Source organism: Pinus tabuliformis, chromosome 1_1, assembly GCF_031772625.1.
Source record: "Pinus tabuliformis cultivar Carrire ecotype Pingquan chromosome 1_1, CPIR1, whole genome shotgun sequence".
Classification (NCBI taxonomy): domain Eukaryota; kingdom Viridiplantae; phylum Streptophyta; class Pinopsida; order Pinales; family Pinaceae; genus Pinus; species Pinus tabuliformis.
This window is the reverse complement of record NC_142297.1, coordinates 258,731,322-258,750,212: the sequence shown is the minus strand read 5'-3', so window position 1 is coordinate 258,750,212 and position 18,891 is coordinate 258,731,322. Positions and strand designations below refer to the sequence as shown.

Genomic DNA, 18,891 nt, shown 5'->3' with positions numbered 1-18,891 from the left:
ATCTCAGTAGCACAGATTAAAGCGCACAGTAATTGGAAGCGGAAAATGAAATAAAACTCTTTTATTAATTTTTTTCAGATATGAATTACACTAGATTTACAGTCTGTTCATACCAGAGATGGACTGTGTTCGCATTTACCAGACTGTTGCTACTCAAAACTGGGAAAGCTTACTGGAAGTTACTTGGTGATTACACAGACTCTGTCTTTGAACATACACTCAAAACACATGGTGAGTGACCTACTGAATTATCTGGACACCATATACTACAACAATTTATGGCTAGTCATGACTAAAATAAATCATCAATATGTGTTGAATAAGCCTATGATAGTCTAGAAGATCTATACAAAGGCATGGGACGGCCTCATTTTTCCTAGAAATAGGTTTCTGGGAATTACAGCTCTTAGTGAATCGTCCTAAAGTTCTAGCCCTTCTTCATAAAAAGGTTTCTATGGGTTTATCTAGAAAGCTCCACTGTGTAATTATGTTCTCCAGTCATGTTCTCCAGTCATGAGGACTATTCATGGCCAGTTTCATCATAGGCTTTAACTGGTTAAAAGGCATCCACATTGTAGATAATATGATTTCCGTAGGATTGATTGTAATATTGTAATAGGAAAAATATTCTTTAGTCACGAGACTCAGAGAACTTCTCCAAATTTTGGTGGATATTGAACAACATCTCTGTGATTGATAGAATCTTTTGTACTCAACTTGTTAACCGTCCAATGGTCGGATGTTTGTCCCCTCTTCTTCCTATAAAATGAAGGGAGTCAGGCTCATTCGGGGCATCGAGAGTTGGAGTTATTGTGTCTTTTGGAGTTGAGAGTCAAGAGATTCTCCTGCTCTGCAATTACAGACATTAAGTTTGATATGCTTGCCTCACGAGAGGAAGTCAAGTCTTTAGGTGATCTGAGAAGCCTGTGCATCAGTGTGAGAGCACTGGTGAGAACCTAATGTGGGCAGATCATTAGTGTGTCAGTCTATATGTGTGTTTTGAGTGTATGTTCAAAGACAGAGTCACCAATCACCTAACCATCCTGAAAATTGATTTCTTTGCATGGTCCTAATTGACCCAAATTTTAATTTTGTAAAACGAGTCTCTTTCTTTCCATCAACATTTAGGATATCCCACCAAATTTTTTGAAACCTGCAAAATTAAAGACATTGTTAGGAAAATTAATATTAGGATTATTTTGTGGCCATAAGATAGGAGAATTTCTAATGATTGTCTATTCTGTGTTTCTAGTTCTGTTGATGACAAAATGTCTATAATAAATATTTATTTGTCTTCCTCCTTTAGACCAGATCATTGAAATGTCATGGAAATTATTTTGTAGTGGCTCTTCTACTTGGTGAGCTATAGCCATACTGCTGGTATACACCATATCATGGATCCGATGATTTCACTTGGGAAATACTCTTCTTTCAGGCACTAGGTGTAAAATATCTATAAGTGGCTGTAGATCTACATCTAAGACTTTTGTTTGTCTTAGCTGCCAAGTTGGCTTCCAGTTCTTCTTGTAGTCTTCCCAACTTTGGTCTTCTTTGATAGTTCTGAGAACTTCTTGTTGTTTGTCTGGGTCCCATTCAATAACAATAACAAAAACATGTTCTTGTTCTTGTGGCTAGGCTTGTATGTATTCTTAACTGAGAAAATCAGGTAGATAGTTGTCTACTCCTTTGATGTGTTCTACTTCGAAATCAAAATTGGCAAAGAGGGCCTGCCATCTGGTGAATTTGGCTTCTCCAATCTTCTTGATATATTTATTAAGCACTTTCTTAAGGGCAGATGCATTTGTCCTAAGAAGAAATGATTTATTGACGAGAGGGATCTCGAATTTGTCGATGTTATTCCATGCTGCTTTAACCTCTTTTTCTATAGTAGAATATCTTTTCTCCGTGGGTTCCATGTTCCTGAAGCGAACTGGATAATCTATTCTTCATTATCTTTTTTATGTTTTAGTATACCCCCCATCTGATATTGATGGCATCAGATTCTACAATCTTATAAGCTGCATCATCGGATATATATAGTATGGGAAGGTTTCTGATTTTGGCTTTAATCTTTTGAACTGCTCTGGTATGGATTGGAGTCCAAGGTTCAGGATTTTTGCGTAGCCTCTGATTTAATAAGCTTATGTCCTTGGCGTAGTCTTGATAGAAATTACTTACGTAATTTAAACAACCAAGAAATCTTTGTAGATGTGTCTTGTCTTAATGATGTCTGGAAATTTGTTAGAGAAGTCGAGAGCATGTTTTTGAAAGGAGATTTGGCCATTGAATATAGTATGTCCAAGAAATTTAATGGAAGTCTAGAAGAAAATGAAAGAAAATGAATTAATAAATTAATTTCCTTAATGGAAAAAATAATAAATAAATAATTATAAATAATATAAAATATTTCTTATTAATAAAATTTAAATCAATTAAATAATCTAAGATAATAATTAAATTAAATTAAATAACCTTTATTCAAGATAATATTGTACTTAGTTGAAGAGAATGTTGAAAATATAATGAAGGTTTGATGATGGATGGAGTTACCATCAAAAACATTAGACCTATCACAAATAATACACAGTTCTATCCCATAAATCTCCAACAACAATATGAATAACTATGGAAGTGTCCATTGTGAAAGCTTTAAAGGCAAATTGGAAATATTGTGTAAAAATTAACCATACAATCTAGCTTATTTATATAATGATTATGACATTTTTTTCATTTTGAAAAAGTTATATCATGTATTTTATTTTATATAACCATATAAATTCTAATAGTATAAAAAAAATTAATATAATATATATTAATTTAATTAATATAATTTAAAAAAAATAATAATTGAATAATTTAAAATGTTTTTTATTAATGAAATTAAAATAATTAAAATAATGTTAACTCAATTTGATATTGTATTTAATTGAAAAAAAATATTAAAATGTTTTAAAATTAAGTAATTTAAACTAATTATAAGATTAAATTTAAAATAGATATATTTTTTATTGTATTTTGAAATGTTAAAAATTACAAATTAATTTTGTATTTATTTTTTTATTAAATAATAAAATCTACATTTATTTTTTTATTAAATAACAAATGACATCAAAACAAAAATAATAAATAACCAATCATTAACAAACTACAATTTGTAAAGACAAAAATAATACAAATCAAATCATAACTAAATTTCATTGGAAATTATGATTTGAATGTTGAAATTAATATTTGTGATCTGCCCAAAGTTTTGGATAGTAACTCTATCCATCATCAAGGACCAAAGAGCTTTAATTATATTTTCTTATCTTCAATTAACATTATTTTAATTGATTTAATTTTATTGACAATATTATTTTAGATTATTTAACTTATTTAATTTTTATTAATAAAAAATATTTTAAGTATTTTATAATTAATTACTTATTAAATTTTGAATTATATAGATTATTTTGTTATTTATTATATTAAAATGTATAAAATCAAAATTTATATCATTAAATAAAATAAAATGGAACACAACTTTTTTCAAAATGAGAAAAGGTCATACAACATAGTGTAAAACAAAATTGCATGATCACATTCTAGAAAACATTTTTGATAAGATTTTAAAGCTTATGGTCATATTGGAAATAAAATTTCATTAAAAAAAGGCTTGTACATTATTTTTGTAAGTTGTGTGATCACATTATAGAAAACATTTCCTATTTGATTTTAAAGCCTATGAGCATATGAGTAGGTATTACCCATTTGGTAATAGGTCAATAATGTTGAATTACAAATAACCAAATACCTCAATTTACCAATCACTAGAATTTGAATTGATCCGATTCTAAATCTTAAAACTAACTTGAATTTAATATTTTTATTTTGATTTAATTACATTTAAACTAAGCGACAAACACTAGCTATTGTATAGCCTTTGTTATTATTATTATTATTCATTGGCTAACTATGTCATGAATTGACATTTTTCACATTGAGTTTATAAACCATGCATAACATATAATCATTAAAAGCATTAATGACAACATCATGAGGAAAAATGTAAAAAAAACACCATCATAAACATAATATATATCTATATATATATATATATATATATATATATATATATATATATATATATATATATATATATATCATAATTCTTTTAAAATTAATTATAGAACTCAAAAAATAGAAAAAATATGATTTTTTTTACCTTACCCATGTTTTATTTCTTTCATTATGTGATTTAACCATGGCCTAGTCTTTCTAGATTGTTTTTACAAGATAAGGTGGTGTTTTTATTGTAACATGCACTCAACCTTAGGTGTGTTTCTCCTGAACCTGTAATAGAGGGTTGGGTCTCTTACTTCCATCTTTATTACATTGTTGACCGTCATCGCCATCTTCATTGCATCTTAGGTCTGACCCTATCAAGTTGCGATATTAACCCATCGCTCTTTGCACATTATAAATTAGTGATAGAGATACCCTGTACATGGATGCCCTAGATTAGTACCTCATTGTCATGTTGGTGTCGATGCAACGTTATTTTATCATCACATAATCCATCCTTTTAAACTGCCATGACTTAAAATTTGAGCGTCATCTTCCTCTTCTTCGTCATCTTCTAGATATACCCTGGAAGGATTCCATTACTCATTTTACCTCATGATTGCTGCTACATTTAGTCTCTCTTATGCATGTTGATATGCCTTCGTCTCATATAATCATTTACATTAGCCCTTTTGCTTTCTTTCGTTTGGTGTTCTATCCTTCACGGAGGGACCACTATGATGAGTGCTTTTCCTTGCAAACCTACTTGCTCTTCTCTACTTAAGGTTCTTATATCTATTGGGTCTCCATTTTTATATTGTTTCATACATATTTTTCCCTATGATTACCTATACTTTTTCCTAGTTCTTTCATTATCATCTCCAATATGCATGTCCTTGGATTATTAACTTAACCTTGAGAATGATAAGGTAGATTGTTAATTGTTTAGTGCATTTCCTTTGTTTTCAATGTTTTAAGGGATTTTACATAATATTTTACTAATGATGGTCAATGTGGAGGATCAATTACTGTGATGGTGAAGGGTTCTTGTTCACTCGGTTCAATTCTTGTTCGCAAAATAATGTTCTTATTCCTACATTAGAGTCTGTCATATGTCTAGCTATCATGGTGAGAATTGAGAACATGATTTTTGCATAGCAGGGGCCTGAGATGTTTTACATTGTTTCATTTGTGCCCAGGATCTTAAGAAGAAGCATGAAGCCACAATCAAATATCTGGTCAAACCTCCCTCTATACAAACCAAATCCTCATATGCAATAAATAACAATGATCTTTCAACTCATCAAAAACTCGTTTTTCTATTTCATTAGAAGTTTACAGTCTTTAATCTCATTCCTAAATGATATCGAATGAGTTATGTTTGAGAATTCTATAATTTGTTAGCCAACAATATATTTAGACCTAAGTATGGAAACATATTTGGTGGCTTTGTTCTATGGGCCAATATATGCGAGATATAGTGAGACAAAGGATTCATGTTCGATGGTAGATTGTGTGGAGTCATGTCATTCATGCTCGTTTTTCTTATGAAGACACATCTCATCATTTCAATCCGAGCCAAAGATGCTCTTGCCATTCTATAGGGATGAAGATCATGATTGGAACCTTAAAATGTATGTCATTATTTGATATTTGATCTATGAGATCAGAGACATTGATATTATCCATAGATGAATGATATTCTTGTAAATATATATTATACCTTGTAATGTGATATGGGGGAGAGGAGGGGAGATATAGAAACATTTGTATGTAATAGTCTTTTCTTAATACAATGATACTTTGAGTTCTATCATCCTGTGGTTTTGTTTTTGATCTATTGTTGATTGTCTTCATGTAGTCTTCTTCCCAAGAAGGCATGACCCCCTTATGAGGAATAAATTATACATTTGTAGGTGATATATTTGTATGATTTTTATTTCAGTTCTTATTATATTAGGTTATGTTCATGTTTCTTTATTCTCAGCTACTTTTATTTTTAGAGTCACTAGTAATTGGTTGAAACTCATTAAGGATATCTTCTAAACCATTATTTTGTTCATACACCAACATATGGTATGAGATAACTTAGTGAGTTATTCATCTTAGTTGAATGTACAATGGAAACATAATACCATGAGGCAAATAGACCTTAAGAGTCATGATTACATTTCTCTCACTTGAACCGACTGAGCCCCATTTATATTCGAGTTTGAGAAGAAGTGGTGGCTTCTTTGAAATGTAATGCAAGTGTGATTTCCAATGATTTTTGTTGTTATGCTCTCAATATATGTTAGGATTTACTTCTACACAAACTCTGTTTGTACCTTATAAGTCTACGAGCCACGGGTTGATAATAAATGTCTGAGGTTTATGCAAATAAATAACTCAACATTGTCAGCTAAAACCTAGTTTCTACGATTTATACTATTTATTCCACCAGGATCATCTTCCTTTTCTTCATTCTCATGCTTCTTAAACAATGAAGTGTATCAAGTATCACTTTATGTCATTTTGAAGGCTTATTGAAACCCCATGAAAGGATACCTTCTATCGAGCACACTACAACGTCTTCTTTGAGCTCACTAAACGATGAAGAAGACACACTATCAAATATAATTTTATCTCTTTTTTGGCCTCTTTAAAATGGAAGAAAAAAGGCACTATCAATCTTCTATTTCATGTTGGCTAAACTATGAAGGAGATCCAAATAAATAAAAAGAGAAAGGGGGGAGGGGGGAGGGTGGGGGGGTGAATCACTTTTGTCCATTCCATCAATCAAAAGGGCAAAATTAGTCTCATTTCCTTTGAACATGGCCCCTGTTTGCATCATTACCATGCAATTGGGTTTTAGCTTACCTAGAAGTCTATTCACTCATCTCATTGGTTAATCTTCTAGTCAATATGGAGTGAGCACCAATACTTTCTATGTTATTGCATGATATCATGTGGTGTTCACTAGTTAATCCTTCCAAGTCACTTTTCTATCATGTTGTTACATGTTCAAGGGTAGTCTAAGCCTCAATCATTCATCTATAGTCCTCGTTGACCTTTTGTGTCAACCATCCCTATGTCATTTATACCTCATGACTTAATCCATTCACATAATATCTTGGTCTATTCCACGTCGATTCATGGGGAATACTATAAGGCCCTCCTTCAAAAAAAATTCCCATGGAAACTTTACCTCATTATCTAGAAGATTGATCTAAGAACTAGTAGAAACTTAGAGCTTGCAAACCTCAATGACAAGCCTCCTCGTGATTGATAGTGGGTTTACCTTAGTGACTCTTGATTTATTGAGTCTATGACTGTTTGATGTTGACTCATTTATTCACACTTTGTGGTGTATGCTAGGTACCTCGGGGTCCATGTTCGTCATTGATGGGTCCCCTCATGTTTGTTAGCGGTATACCTCAATATCAGAAGTTATACAGTTTCTACCATGTTTGAAATTAGCTCATTTATTCACATTTTGTAGATTCGTACCATTGAGGTTGAGTAGAATACCTTGGGATATGGACATCTCACTCTTATATGGAACGCTTCCCATGTTATGTTTGAGTTACATATCATTATATTTACTTTGAGGGATACTCTTGGACACATGTTCTATATGCCTCAATAGCCCTGCTAATGTAATCTTTGACATTGATCACATTGTTTTTACTAGTGGTTATGATCTTTTGGTTTGTCACATAGATCCATTGTGTATGTCTCGTGGCCATGTACTATCATTAAACTGTGACATTGATCACACTGTTTTTACTAGTGGCTATGATCTTTTGGTTTGTCACATAGATCCACTGTGTATGTCTCATAGCCATATACTAGCATTTCATGCCATGGATATGAATTGTATGGTTAGCAACGTGATTATCGAAAACAAAATCTAATTAATTTTCCTAGGCATTAATATGTTAGGTCACTACATTATTTATTTTGCATTCAATTTTAAAAATTTAAACGATCCAATCAAGCTTAATCCATAGTTACTAACCATGGAACTAAATGAAGTTATTTAGTTATAAATAATGAAATGTTTCTCATTGTTTGGCTACTGAAGTTAGAATTCGAATGATAATTAAACTCTATGAATGAGAAATGCATTATTGTTAGTTTAAATTTAAAGTCATAGTTAAAAGTTTGGGGTAAGTTTATTCTAAACATATACATATGCTCAAATCTAGGTTTCCTTCATTCCCTACACGAAACAAGATTGAACTCTATTAGCCATGTCTAATATGAATTTTTCTAGATGGTTTCTCAATAACATTTGCTATGTATGTTCAAATCTAGGTTTCCTTCATTCCCTACATGAAACAAGATTGAACTCTATTACCCATGTCTAATATGCATTTCTATAACTGGTTTCTCAATAACATTTGCAATATATTATTCCAGATATGATCGGATATTCTACAATGTGTAAAGTTTGATTAAGTGTGCCCATGCACCTACGAATTGAGATATTTGGTTTACATTCTCCTTAAAAAAAACCTATAAATCATTTTGTATACAAATTACTTCAGAGAAATCTTTATTATGGATTTAAAGTGGTTTCTCTTTTACTTTGTTCCTGCAAAAACGCTCTCTTGGAGAGCAAGTAATAATAAAACGCTGTCTTGGAAAGCACGAAAAATAAAAGTCTATCGCGATTTGACCATCATTGTCTCGAAAAACCAGAAATACGCATCGAAATAGCTGGGCAAGTAATACAAGTCTATGTAAGGCTACCAATTAGCCTTTTCTTTTTGGTATTTTCGGTTTTTCAAATTACCATATTCTTTTAATATATATATATATACACATTTATTTGACCTCTACACATTAGTTTTTTAATAAATTTTCAGCCGCCACGTTTTTGTGAAAAAAATATTTTCAGCCGCTTCGAAAATCAATGAAAAATAATTTTCTGCCCAAAGAATAAATCAATAAAAAATAATTTTCTGCCCAAAGAATAAATCAATAAAAAATAATTTTCTGCCAAAAGAATAAATCAATGAAAAAATAATTTTCTGCCAGTTAATAAAACAATTGCCGCTGGCAGTGACATGCCAACTCCGCCGGTGGCCTAAGAGATATTATTATCATATGTGATTTATTATACCTGCCGCAGTTATTATGAATTGGGTTTTGGTGCTGGTTTGGTTTCGACAAAAATCTAATAAATTATTTTTATAATTTAATTTTGAAAATTAAAATTTATTATTTTTTAATTTATTTATTTTTAATGGTTTAGGGATTTGTGTTATATATTTAAGGTTTTTATGTTGATTACTTAGTGCTAATACTTTGGTGGTCTCTTGGAGATATTGCGCTGAATGCATTTGTTGTAATTTTTTTATAATGTAGGGGTATTTCTCCTTTAGATTTGTAATGCATAAATAATTGTTTATTTAAGTCCAATACCCTTTGTTGCTCCGTAACAATACTCTCTATTTAGGTAACTCTTTAATGCATTGTATTTACTGCAATAAATTTATTAACTCAGAGTAAAACAACCACTCACGTACAGTTGATATCATTACAATTTGTTACTGAACTTCAATGTTGTGATTTTCAAAACACCCATACTAGTTATGTGTTTGCACCAATTCACTTACAGTAAACTGAATATAGAATTATAATTTCTAATTAAGGTTAATTATTACTTGATTTGTGTTATTTTAATATTCAGTTTTTATTTATTTAAGGGATAATTCACAAGATTGTTAGAATTTTTAAAAAGCAAAAGATTGACTCTATTTCTATTTCTAGACTTTTTAAAACCTTTCATAGTTCAGTAAGATTTGTCAAAGACTCTATTGATCCCAAATGCAGGAAAGGTGTTTACTTAATTTCGTGTTCTTGCGGAATCCCATCGGTGAGACTGGTCGTTCCATTTCGCAAAGGATTCAGGGGCATGCAACAAACTCTAGGCATTGTAGGACCTGCTCCTTTGCTCTAGCCAAACATGCTGAATTAACGAAGCACCATATTTACTTAGAGGATTCTTAGGTCCTCGCAAGGGTTGATCAATTTCATCAAGAAGCCATTTAAATTGAAAAGAGTAAAACTCTTAATATCGATGATAGATGGAAATTAAGTAACCAATAAATCCATTCTCTTTTTTATTTCTCTCATTAGTTTCCTTCTTCGGCCTTAATTTTTTTTTTTATTTAATCCTAAAAACATAATAAATAAATTATAATATAAGATTTCTTAATAACAAAATATTGAAATCTTAAAAAAAAAAATCAAATTATATATATATATCTATATCTATATATATATATATATATATATATATATATATATATATATATATAGATATAATATAATATAAACAAAATTCAAAATTAACTAATTTGACTTTATAAAAGAAAAATGAAATGAAATATTTAACTGTTGCATCTTTTGTTCTCTATGTGGTTTTTCTAGCAAATCTGAACATTAAAAAATGTAGTTTGTCGATGATGTGCTATTTATCATTTTATTTTGATGTCATTTATAAACAAAATTCAAAATTAACTAATTTGACTTTATAAAAGAAAAATGAAATGAAATATTTAACTGTTGCATCTTTTGTTCTCTATGTGGTTTTTCTAGCAAATCTGAACATTAAAAAATGTAGTTTGTCGATGATGTGCTATTTATCATTTTATTTTGATGTCATTTATTATATAACAAAAAGATAAATATAGATTTTGTTATTTATTAAAAAAGTAAATGTAAATTTAAAAATAAAAATTTAATTTGTAATTTTTGACATTTAATAAAAACCCTTATCATCCTTAAATCTAGTGTCCTCGTAACTATTTAAATCCTTCATTTAAACTCTTCTACTATCAACATTCAAGAAGTCCTCATGATGGATCCCAGTTGGATTTGAAACGTTCATGGAAAATGGTTTTTACTGTGGATCCTCTGGTAACTAAGTAAAACAATTATCTATTTTAAATTATTTAATTTTAGAAATATTTTGTAGAATGTGATTATACAATTTTGTTTTACACTATGTTGTATGATCTTTTCTCATTTTTGGAAAAGTTGCGTTCTATTTTATTTTATTTAATAATATAAATATAAATTTTGTAAATTTAAATATAATAAATAATAAATTAATTTATATAATTCAAAAAATTAATAAATAAATAATATAAAATATCTTTTATTAATAAAATTTAAATCAATTAAATAATCTAAGATAATATTGTCAATAAAATTAAATCAATTAAAATAATCTTAATTCAAGATAATATTGTAGTTAGTTGAAGAGAATGTTGAAAATATAATGAAATATCTTTGGTCCTTGATGATGGATGGAGTTACCATGGGAAACATTGGAAGGATCAAAAATATTAATTTCAACATTCAAATCAAATAATTTAATTAAAATAAAAGAAATGAGGTGAGCATCAATTTTATCCAAACATAACCACAAGTTTCTCAACATCTTTTTAGCATTGTCCACTGAGTAGAAGAGTTTGTACTTCTCTACTTGTTTTTCTCTTAGTACTAAACCCAAGAGTGCCTTCATTTTCCTATGAAGTGCAATTGAATTCAAGTACTTCTTTCTACCCCTCGTGTGCTTAGGGTCTAGCACCCATCCTACCAGGTCGTCTAACAATTTAGAGTTAGACTTCAAGTGTCTCTCCTCCCTAAATTCTATATCTAAATCCCTTATCTCCTTGCGTGCTTCTAGTGGAATTTCTTTGAAATGTGTCCCCATAGATTCATGAGCGAAGAGCCTCACCCCCTCTGTCTCGGCTGAGTTTTGTCATCACAACTCCTATTTCTCTGTCTCCATCTCTTCAGCATCTCTGAGTCATAAAGAGACAATTTCAGATTCCTATGGAGATTTCCCCTACCTGCAAAATGACACACAAATTGAAACAACCCCCCCTCAACCAGGTCGGAACACTAGCACACAATCTCGTCACAATAACACCAAACAAAGCCCTGAAACTTGGACGAAAATCCACCAAGAAAGAAGAAGGTGACTCAAAGTCATCCACAAACTCAATTCCCTCCACCATTGGACAAAAAAACACCACCCCAAGATTGCGGACCTACATGGACCCAACGAATAGAGACCCAACTTCAAACCCCACTCATAAACCTAGACTCGATAACAAAATAAAACTGCCCATGCTAGTCCCTACCACAAAATCCAACTGAAGCCACCACTAACATTGCTATGATGAGACAAATCGAGACATCAAATAACCCTAGAAAAATCAATAAAAATACACGACTTCAAGGGGTAATTGATATGCCATGGTTGAGACACACACCCTTTACAACTCAATTTACCACATAGACCCAACTGGACATCAACCAAGACCAGGCAAAAGACCAGAGTAGACGAAATTAACTTACAGGTCGAGCACTCAAACCCAAATTGAGATGGTTCGAAGTTCACCACCCAGTGTGACCCAAATGAAAAAGCCACCACTACCTCTGCTCACTAGAGAGCAATAAACCACAAAGTTCCTCTCCACCCTGTGCGAAACACCAAATATTTCCACACTAAGGTTATTTCCCACCTCACCTTCTCAAATAAGAAGCTCCAAGAGGGTAAGACCTACCCTTGACTCTTGCTTTCTCTTCACAAACAAACTCGCCATCTCTTCATATCATTACAAAAGACCTCAAAGAAAAGTATGAAGCACCCACCGCGTACTAACAACATTAAATAAAAGACATGACACCCTAAACCCCATCTTATCTAGGATAATACCCCATCAAAGGTTGATATTGAATTTATTATATATAAAGAGGAATTAAATTTATAAGTCTTTTTTTAATTACTAAAAAAGTATTCCTTAAAAAAAATTAATATTTATAAGTAAATATAATTAATAAAGTTAGTAAAACAAATTTATATTATATTTAAACTAAATAAATATATGCTATCAAATTTAAATTTAAAATATTTTCAAAGCAATGAGGCATGACAACATTCGAAATGGAATTTTCACAGCTAACAACCAAGACATTACAAGTCACTAATGTGATTGACCAAGAAAATTTCAATTATTTTTACACCGAAGGTGTTTTTTTTTAAATTGGTGAGGTGAAGTTAGGTATTGTCTACTTTTTTCATCCCCATTTGACATTTTTTATTCTGTTGTTTTGACATGGGTCAACTTTAACTTAAGGAAAAAAAAAGAATTACGCATCTTATTGTAAAATGGAGCATTTTGTTCAATAATAATGAAGAAATTGTCATGGAAGAACCTATTAGAATTGGAATAATTTTAAATCCTTAGGAAATTGGTGGGCAGGGAGCCACTTGGAAGGAATCTAATTTTTAAAATTTATTAAAAGGAATTGACCATTTTGCTAAATAAATTTTGCTTATATATAAATGAATGTTATAAATTACAATTTGGAATAATCTCAAATCAAATTGGTGGGCAAGAATCTAAGTTTTTAAATTTATTAAAAGGCAATGCAACCTAACAAACTCTGTAATACAAAACAACTCTTGATAAAGATTTCACCAAGTGGAAGGCACAAGTTTATATACAAAAATAACTGCATGTGTATATATGTTTATACAACATGTGTAACTTTTCATTTTTAATATGTTTATACAACATGTGTAACTTTTCATTTTTAAAACCATGTTTTTTAATGCATAAATGGATACAACGTCTTGAAAATTTACAAATTTACTTGGACACTAGAATTGTGTGAACCACATAAATTTGCAATTCCAACAATTTTTTGCTAGACAAATTTTAAATTTAATTTAAAACTGGAATTAATGGCTTCAGTAAAATGACTCCAAATTCTAAAACAAACCGCTTTCTTTATGTTGATTGTAGAATATCATGGAATCTGATAGCCACTTAAGTGAAAAATGTTCTTTATTTAATCTCATTATCAACATAAACTGAATTTAGTCATTTCCTCCTCTGTGTAATTACATTTTTTGTGCGCCACTCACCATGAGGAACTATGGTAACATTTCTCCTCATTACCTTATATATTATAGCTTGGATATAATATGTATGTAAAATTTTGACATAATAATATGATTGGGGAAAAATGATTTAGCTAGGTGATTTGAGCAACATCTATAAGATTGACATCTGTACAAATGTGAGACTATTACAAGCTTGAACACATTTTCTCCCCTCCATACTCCATCATTTAAATTGTTATCTTTTCTTTGTTACATTATTTTTATAATAACATCATAAACATGTTCAATCTTTTCAATATATCTTTAAACATTTAAAAGCTAATTTATAATGATGGAAAACCTAATGAGTGATACTTTACGACGAACCCATAATAAAACCTAATGAGTGATACTTAATGACGAACCCCAAGTTGATTTAATGATGCTTCATGCACACTTAGCGGGATGACGAACGCCATGACGATTGATCCTGCATTCATTGAGCAAAAAACAATTGAAAGCCGTGGTGAATTGAACTTTAGACCACTGTCAGATGACGAACGCCGTGACGGACTGAATACAAATTAATTATTATTACGCGACATATACAACTCTATATATTGATGAACTCGCCTGCCTCCATCTACATCTACCAGGCTAAGGACCAACGAGAAGAAGCAGCACTATATTAACGGATCGATTGATTGAGTACCGCGCAGAGAGCGGAGCAATGGCGGGATTACCATCAGTGAGCAGGTTAAGTTTGGGGTCACAAGGATTAGAAGTATCAGCACAGGGATTAGGCTGCATGGGCATGTCAGCGTTGTATGGCCCTCCAAAGCCCGAACAATCCCATCAGTGAGCAGGTTAAGTTTGGGGTCACAAGGATTAGAAGTATCAGCACAGGGATTAGGCTGCATGGGCATGTCAGCGTTGTATGGCCCTCCAAAGCCCGAACAAGAAATGATATCTCTTATCCGACATGCCGTCTCGACAGGTGTTACTTTCCTGGACACTTCGGACGTTTATGGCCCTTTCACCAACGAAATCCTCGTTGGAAAGGTAAGGCGGGTGCATGTAGTTATCTTTTTACTTAGTTATCTTTTTACTTTTTAAATGTTATTACTTTTTTGGCTAGTTTAATTGGTTGGAAGAATTGATTGGAAAGTTGGAAGAATTGCCTGGAAAGTTATGTAAATTTGGCTTATATTTAGAGAAAATTGGACAATGATTTTTGTAAATCTAAGTTATAATTGTTAAACTTCAAAATTTTAGGAGCCTTACAGTTTTTTTTATGGTGCTGAATCCATTTCCACCATCAAAAACAAGATTCAAACACTGTTTTTACAAGGTTTTTTGAAATTTTTTTGCTTGGATTCCAGCTACTTTTGACTTTTGACCATCCAAACAATTAATCCAGACCAGACACTCCTTGCTTTTATCAAGGTTATATTTAATAATAATATTTTAATAATGTTGTTTAAGGATAGTATTTTAATAAGGTTACGAATGGATAATATTTAAGAGTCTTTTAACAATCACATGAGAAATGATGTGTCTAAAAATAATATTCTAACAAGTACAGGTATTGAACTCATAACTTTTAGGAATATTTAACAATGCACCTAATCACACCCAATAAACACCTTGTAATTGCTATTACCAAATTTCATTCACCATTGGTAATAAACTGTAATTTAATGGTTTACAGGCCATTAAAGGAATTAGAGAGAAAGTCCAACTAGCCACAAAGTTTGGAGCCAGTTTTGTCGATGGAAAACTCAAGATTCGAGGAGACCCTGCATATGTTCGTGCCTGCTGCGAAGCAAGCTTGAAGCGACTTGAAGTGGATTGCATTGATCTTTATTACCAACATCTTATTGACACTAAAGTCCCCATTGAAGTTACGGTATGTACTGTTGCCATAGGCCTCGGTTTAGTTCTTGAATGATGTTGGATGTTGCAATAAGCATTTCTAGTTTACTATTTCATTTAGTTATGTCTGTGCATCTGTAACTTACATTAACCTTAAAAAGAGTTGGATGTATTGCTTTGTCTATGCATATGTGACAGATTGGAGAGCTGAAGAAATTAGTAGAAGAAGGGAAAATAAAATACATCGGACTTTCCGAGGCCTCTGCATCGACAATTAGAAGGGCTCATGCTGTTCATCCTATAACAGCAGTTCAGATAGAGTGGTCTTTGTGGACTAGGGATGTAGAAGAGGAAATTATTCCCACCTGCAGGTATGATCAGGTGTGGTCATGTTAGGATTTACCATAGTGTTACCAGCATTGTAATATGAATCACTAACATACATATTACAATTCTAATTGCAGGGAACTTGGTATTGGAATTGTGCCCTACAGCCCTCTCGGGCGGGGTTTCTTTACTTCTGGAGCAAAGTCAGTTGAAAATTTAACCAATGATGACTTTAGAAAGGTATACTTGTGCTTATGTATATTTTAAATTTAGAATTAAAAAAAAATATATATTAATAATGTAGGAAAAACTATTTTATAAGTATTGTTTTGAAAGAAAAAGTTAAACGTTGTAAATCTTGTCGGATATGAAGTTGATATAAATTCATTATTAGTTCATTTTCATAATACTATAGAGTTTCTATTAGTGCATTGCTGAAACTACATTTTATTGTTTCGTTGGAGGGTTTTTTGAATTTTATAAAGTATTGATGTTTTGTACAGACAATTCCAAGGCTTACAGTTGAGAATTTTGAAAAGAACAAGGCGACATTGCAAAAAATAGCTGAAATAGCTTCCAGGAAGGGATGCTCCCCCAGTCAACTTTCCCTGGCTTGGATTCATCATCAGGGTAATGACGTTTCACCAATTCCTGGAACAACTAAAGTGAAGAATCTAGATGAAAATATTGGTGCTCTTTCTGTGAAGATCACACCTGATGAGATGAAGGAAATAGAAAATATATTATCCAATTATGGATTCTCAGGAAATCGACTTGCTGATGATTACCAGGATTTGACGTGGATGAACTCAGAAACACCTCCTTTCTCTTCATGGAAGGATGCCGTCTCATAATTTTTAACATTGTTTTCTCCGAACAAAGCGGAATCGTCATTTTCCTGTCCGTTTTAAATGGTATATGCTCGGATATATGGTTATAAATATTATGTCGCAAATATCTTAAGAAGTTTTGTGTATTGTAAGCGTACTATCCCATTCATATAATAGCGACGTTGTGCGTTGTATCTGCTAGAGACAACCGTACTGTAAGGGCTTTTGTCCCTTTTATTTACTAAATAAGTATTGGTTACAATATTGATTTCGATGGAGACATCATCGAAACAAGCTTCTCGTCAATATTGGTATTAGACATAATGTACAAATGTTTCTTGCAACTGTTGGTAGTAGAGACAATGGAAAGAAGTTTCTTGTAAGTTTTGGTACTTATTAGGTTAATAGAATTTTTTATTTTTTATTTTTCTTGAAAATAAGATAGAGGGTAAGATTGAGATTTAATATTTGATAAATATTTTTATTTTGAAAATAAGACGAAGAGTATAAGATTGGATGAGTATACTTTCTTTAATTTTATTATCAAATAATTTAGTTATTATGATGGGATTAAAATGTGTCATAGATAAGATATGTTTAGTTGATATAGAAAATATAATTTATCGTTAATTGATGTTGATTGTTTTGAGGTGTTTCATAGTTAATTATAATTTATCATTAATTGATGTTCATTGTTTTATGAGGTGTTTCATAGTTAATTAGGGGTGAAATGATGTTAAGTTAATATTGATAATTTTTTGTCTAAATTTATTTTTTAAAATAAATTGTTATTTTTGTTTGCAATTGGAAAAATGGTTGAATAATATATATTTTTATTTATTTATTTTGCGTTTATAATATGTATGTTCATTTTTTAAGAATGTTATTTATAGATTGTGCATCCTATGACAAGGGATATTTAAAGGTTAAGAAACTAATGATGTTAAAATATTAATACATATTCTTTTTAGACAAATCTTTTTACAATGAATAATTATTTTTGCAAAAAAAAAAAAAGATTGATTTTTTTGTGGGTGAATACTATTATCATTAGAAACTAAAATTTACATGGTGTAGCATATATCATCGAATTAGCTCTTATTGGGGAGAGTTAACCATACCAAAAAATACACTCTCCATAAAGAGGAGAGATATAGGAGAGAGATACATCAGTTTTAACATAGAGAAAAAGAAACTCACTAGGATAGAGAAATTGCTGCAAATAACCATTTACAAAGTTAACTAAAAAAATGTGAAATCCATGTCTAAGATCATAACGTATCTAAACTGAAGGATTTGTATCTAATGTTGGCATTTAAATGGGTGCATTTCAGTTCTCTGGAGTGCCACCAGGTCTTGGAGCAATACCAAGGTGTCGTTGAAACCTTTCCATCCCCTTGTTCATTTGACTCTAACACTTGCGCAAGTGTTCAAGAGAGTGCATGATATCCATACATTTCTTCTTCCAGTCGAAGAGCGTCTAATGCAATAAAAATTTCATCTACCAATATAAGTTTATAGTTTACATGTATTGATTGAGCATTTCCCTTGTGTGTCTTATATCTGGTATCCAAGCAGTCCATTCAATCAACAACTTCATGTTTGAGAGAGTATTCCTATGAGAGGATGCTTTTCCCTTAGATTAAAAGAGTCCTTCTTGAACTTTCACTGGAGCAAGCTATTGATACCTGATGCATATGAGTGTGGCATCTATGGGTTGGCTCCTGATAATAAGCGACCCTTCTTTGGATCCGAGCCTGCTGGCATGGCATTGAGGTTGTTTATGCTAGAGAAAGGAATCCAGAAAATGGCCAATACCAACCTTGTTTGTGAGATTTGTAAAGTTACAACCCCAAAACAACTCCACCCATGAACCAAACCTCCAAATTTCCTAGGATAGGAAGCTGAGAGAACTAC

The 18,891-nt window shown here is 31.4% G+C and overlaps 1 protein-coding gene across 1 annotated transcript; it reads left to right on the top strand.

Annotated features, from left to right (window-relative positions):
* The first annotated feature begins 14,793 nt into the window (after positions 1-14,793).
* Positions 14,794-17,193, top strand: LOC149212519 (putative aldo-keto reductase 2). The gene is made up of 5 exons (XM_089390622.1): positions 14,794-15,004; positions 15,654-15,851; positions 16,016-16,188; positions 16,282-16,384; positions 16,648-17,193. Exons 1-5 carry the CDS (start codon positions 14,861-14,863, stop codon positions 16,996-16,998), a joined length of 969 nt encoding a protein of 322 aa, XP_089246748.1. The 5' UTR covers positions 14,794-14,860; the 3' UTR covers positions 16,999-17,193.
* Positions 17,194-18,891: the final 1,698 nt, after the last annotated feature.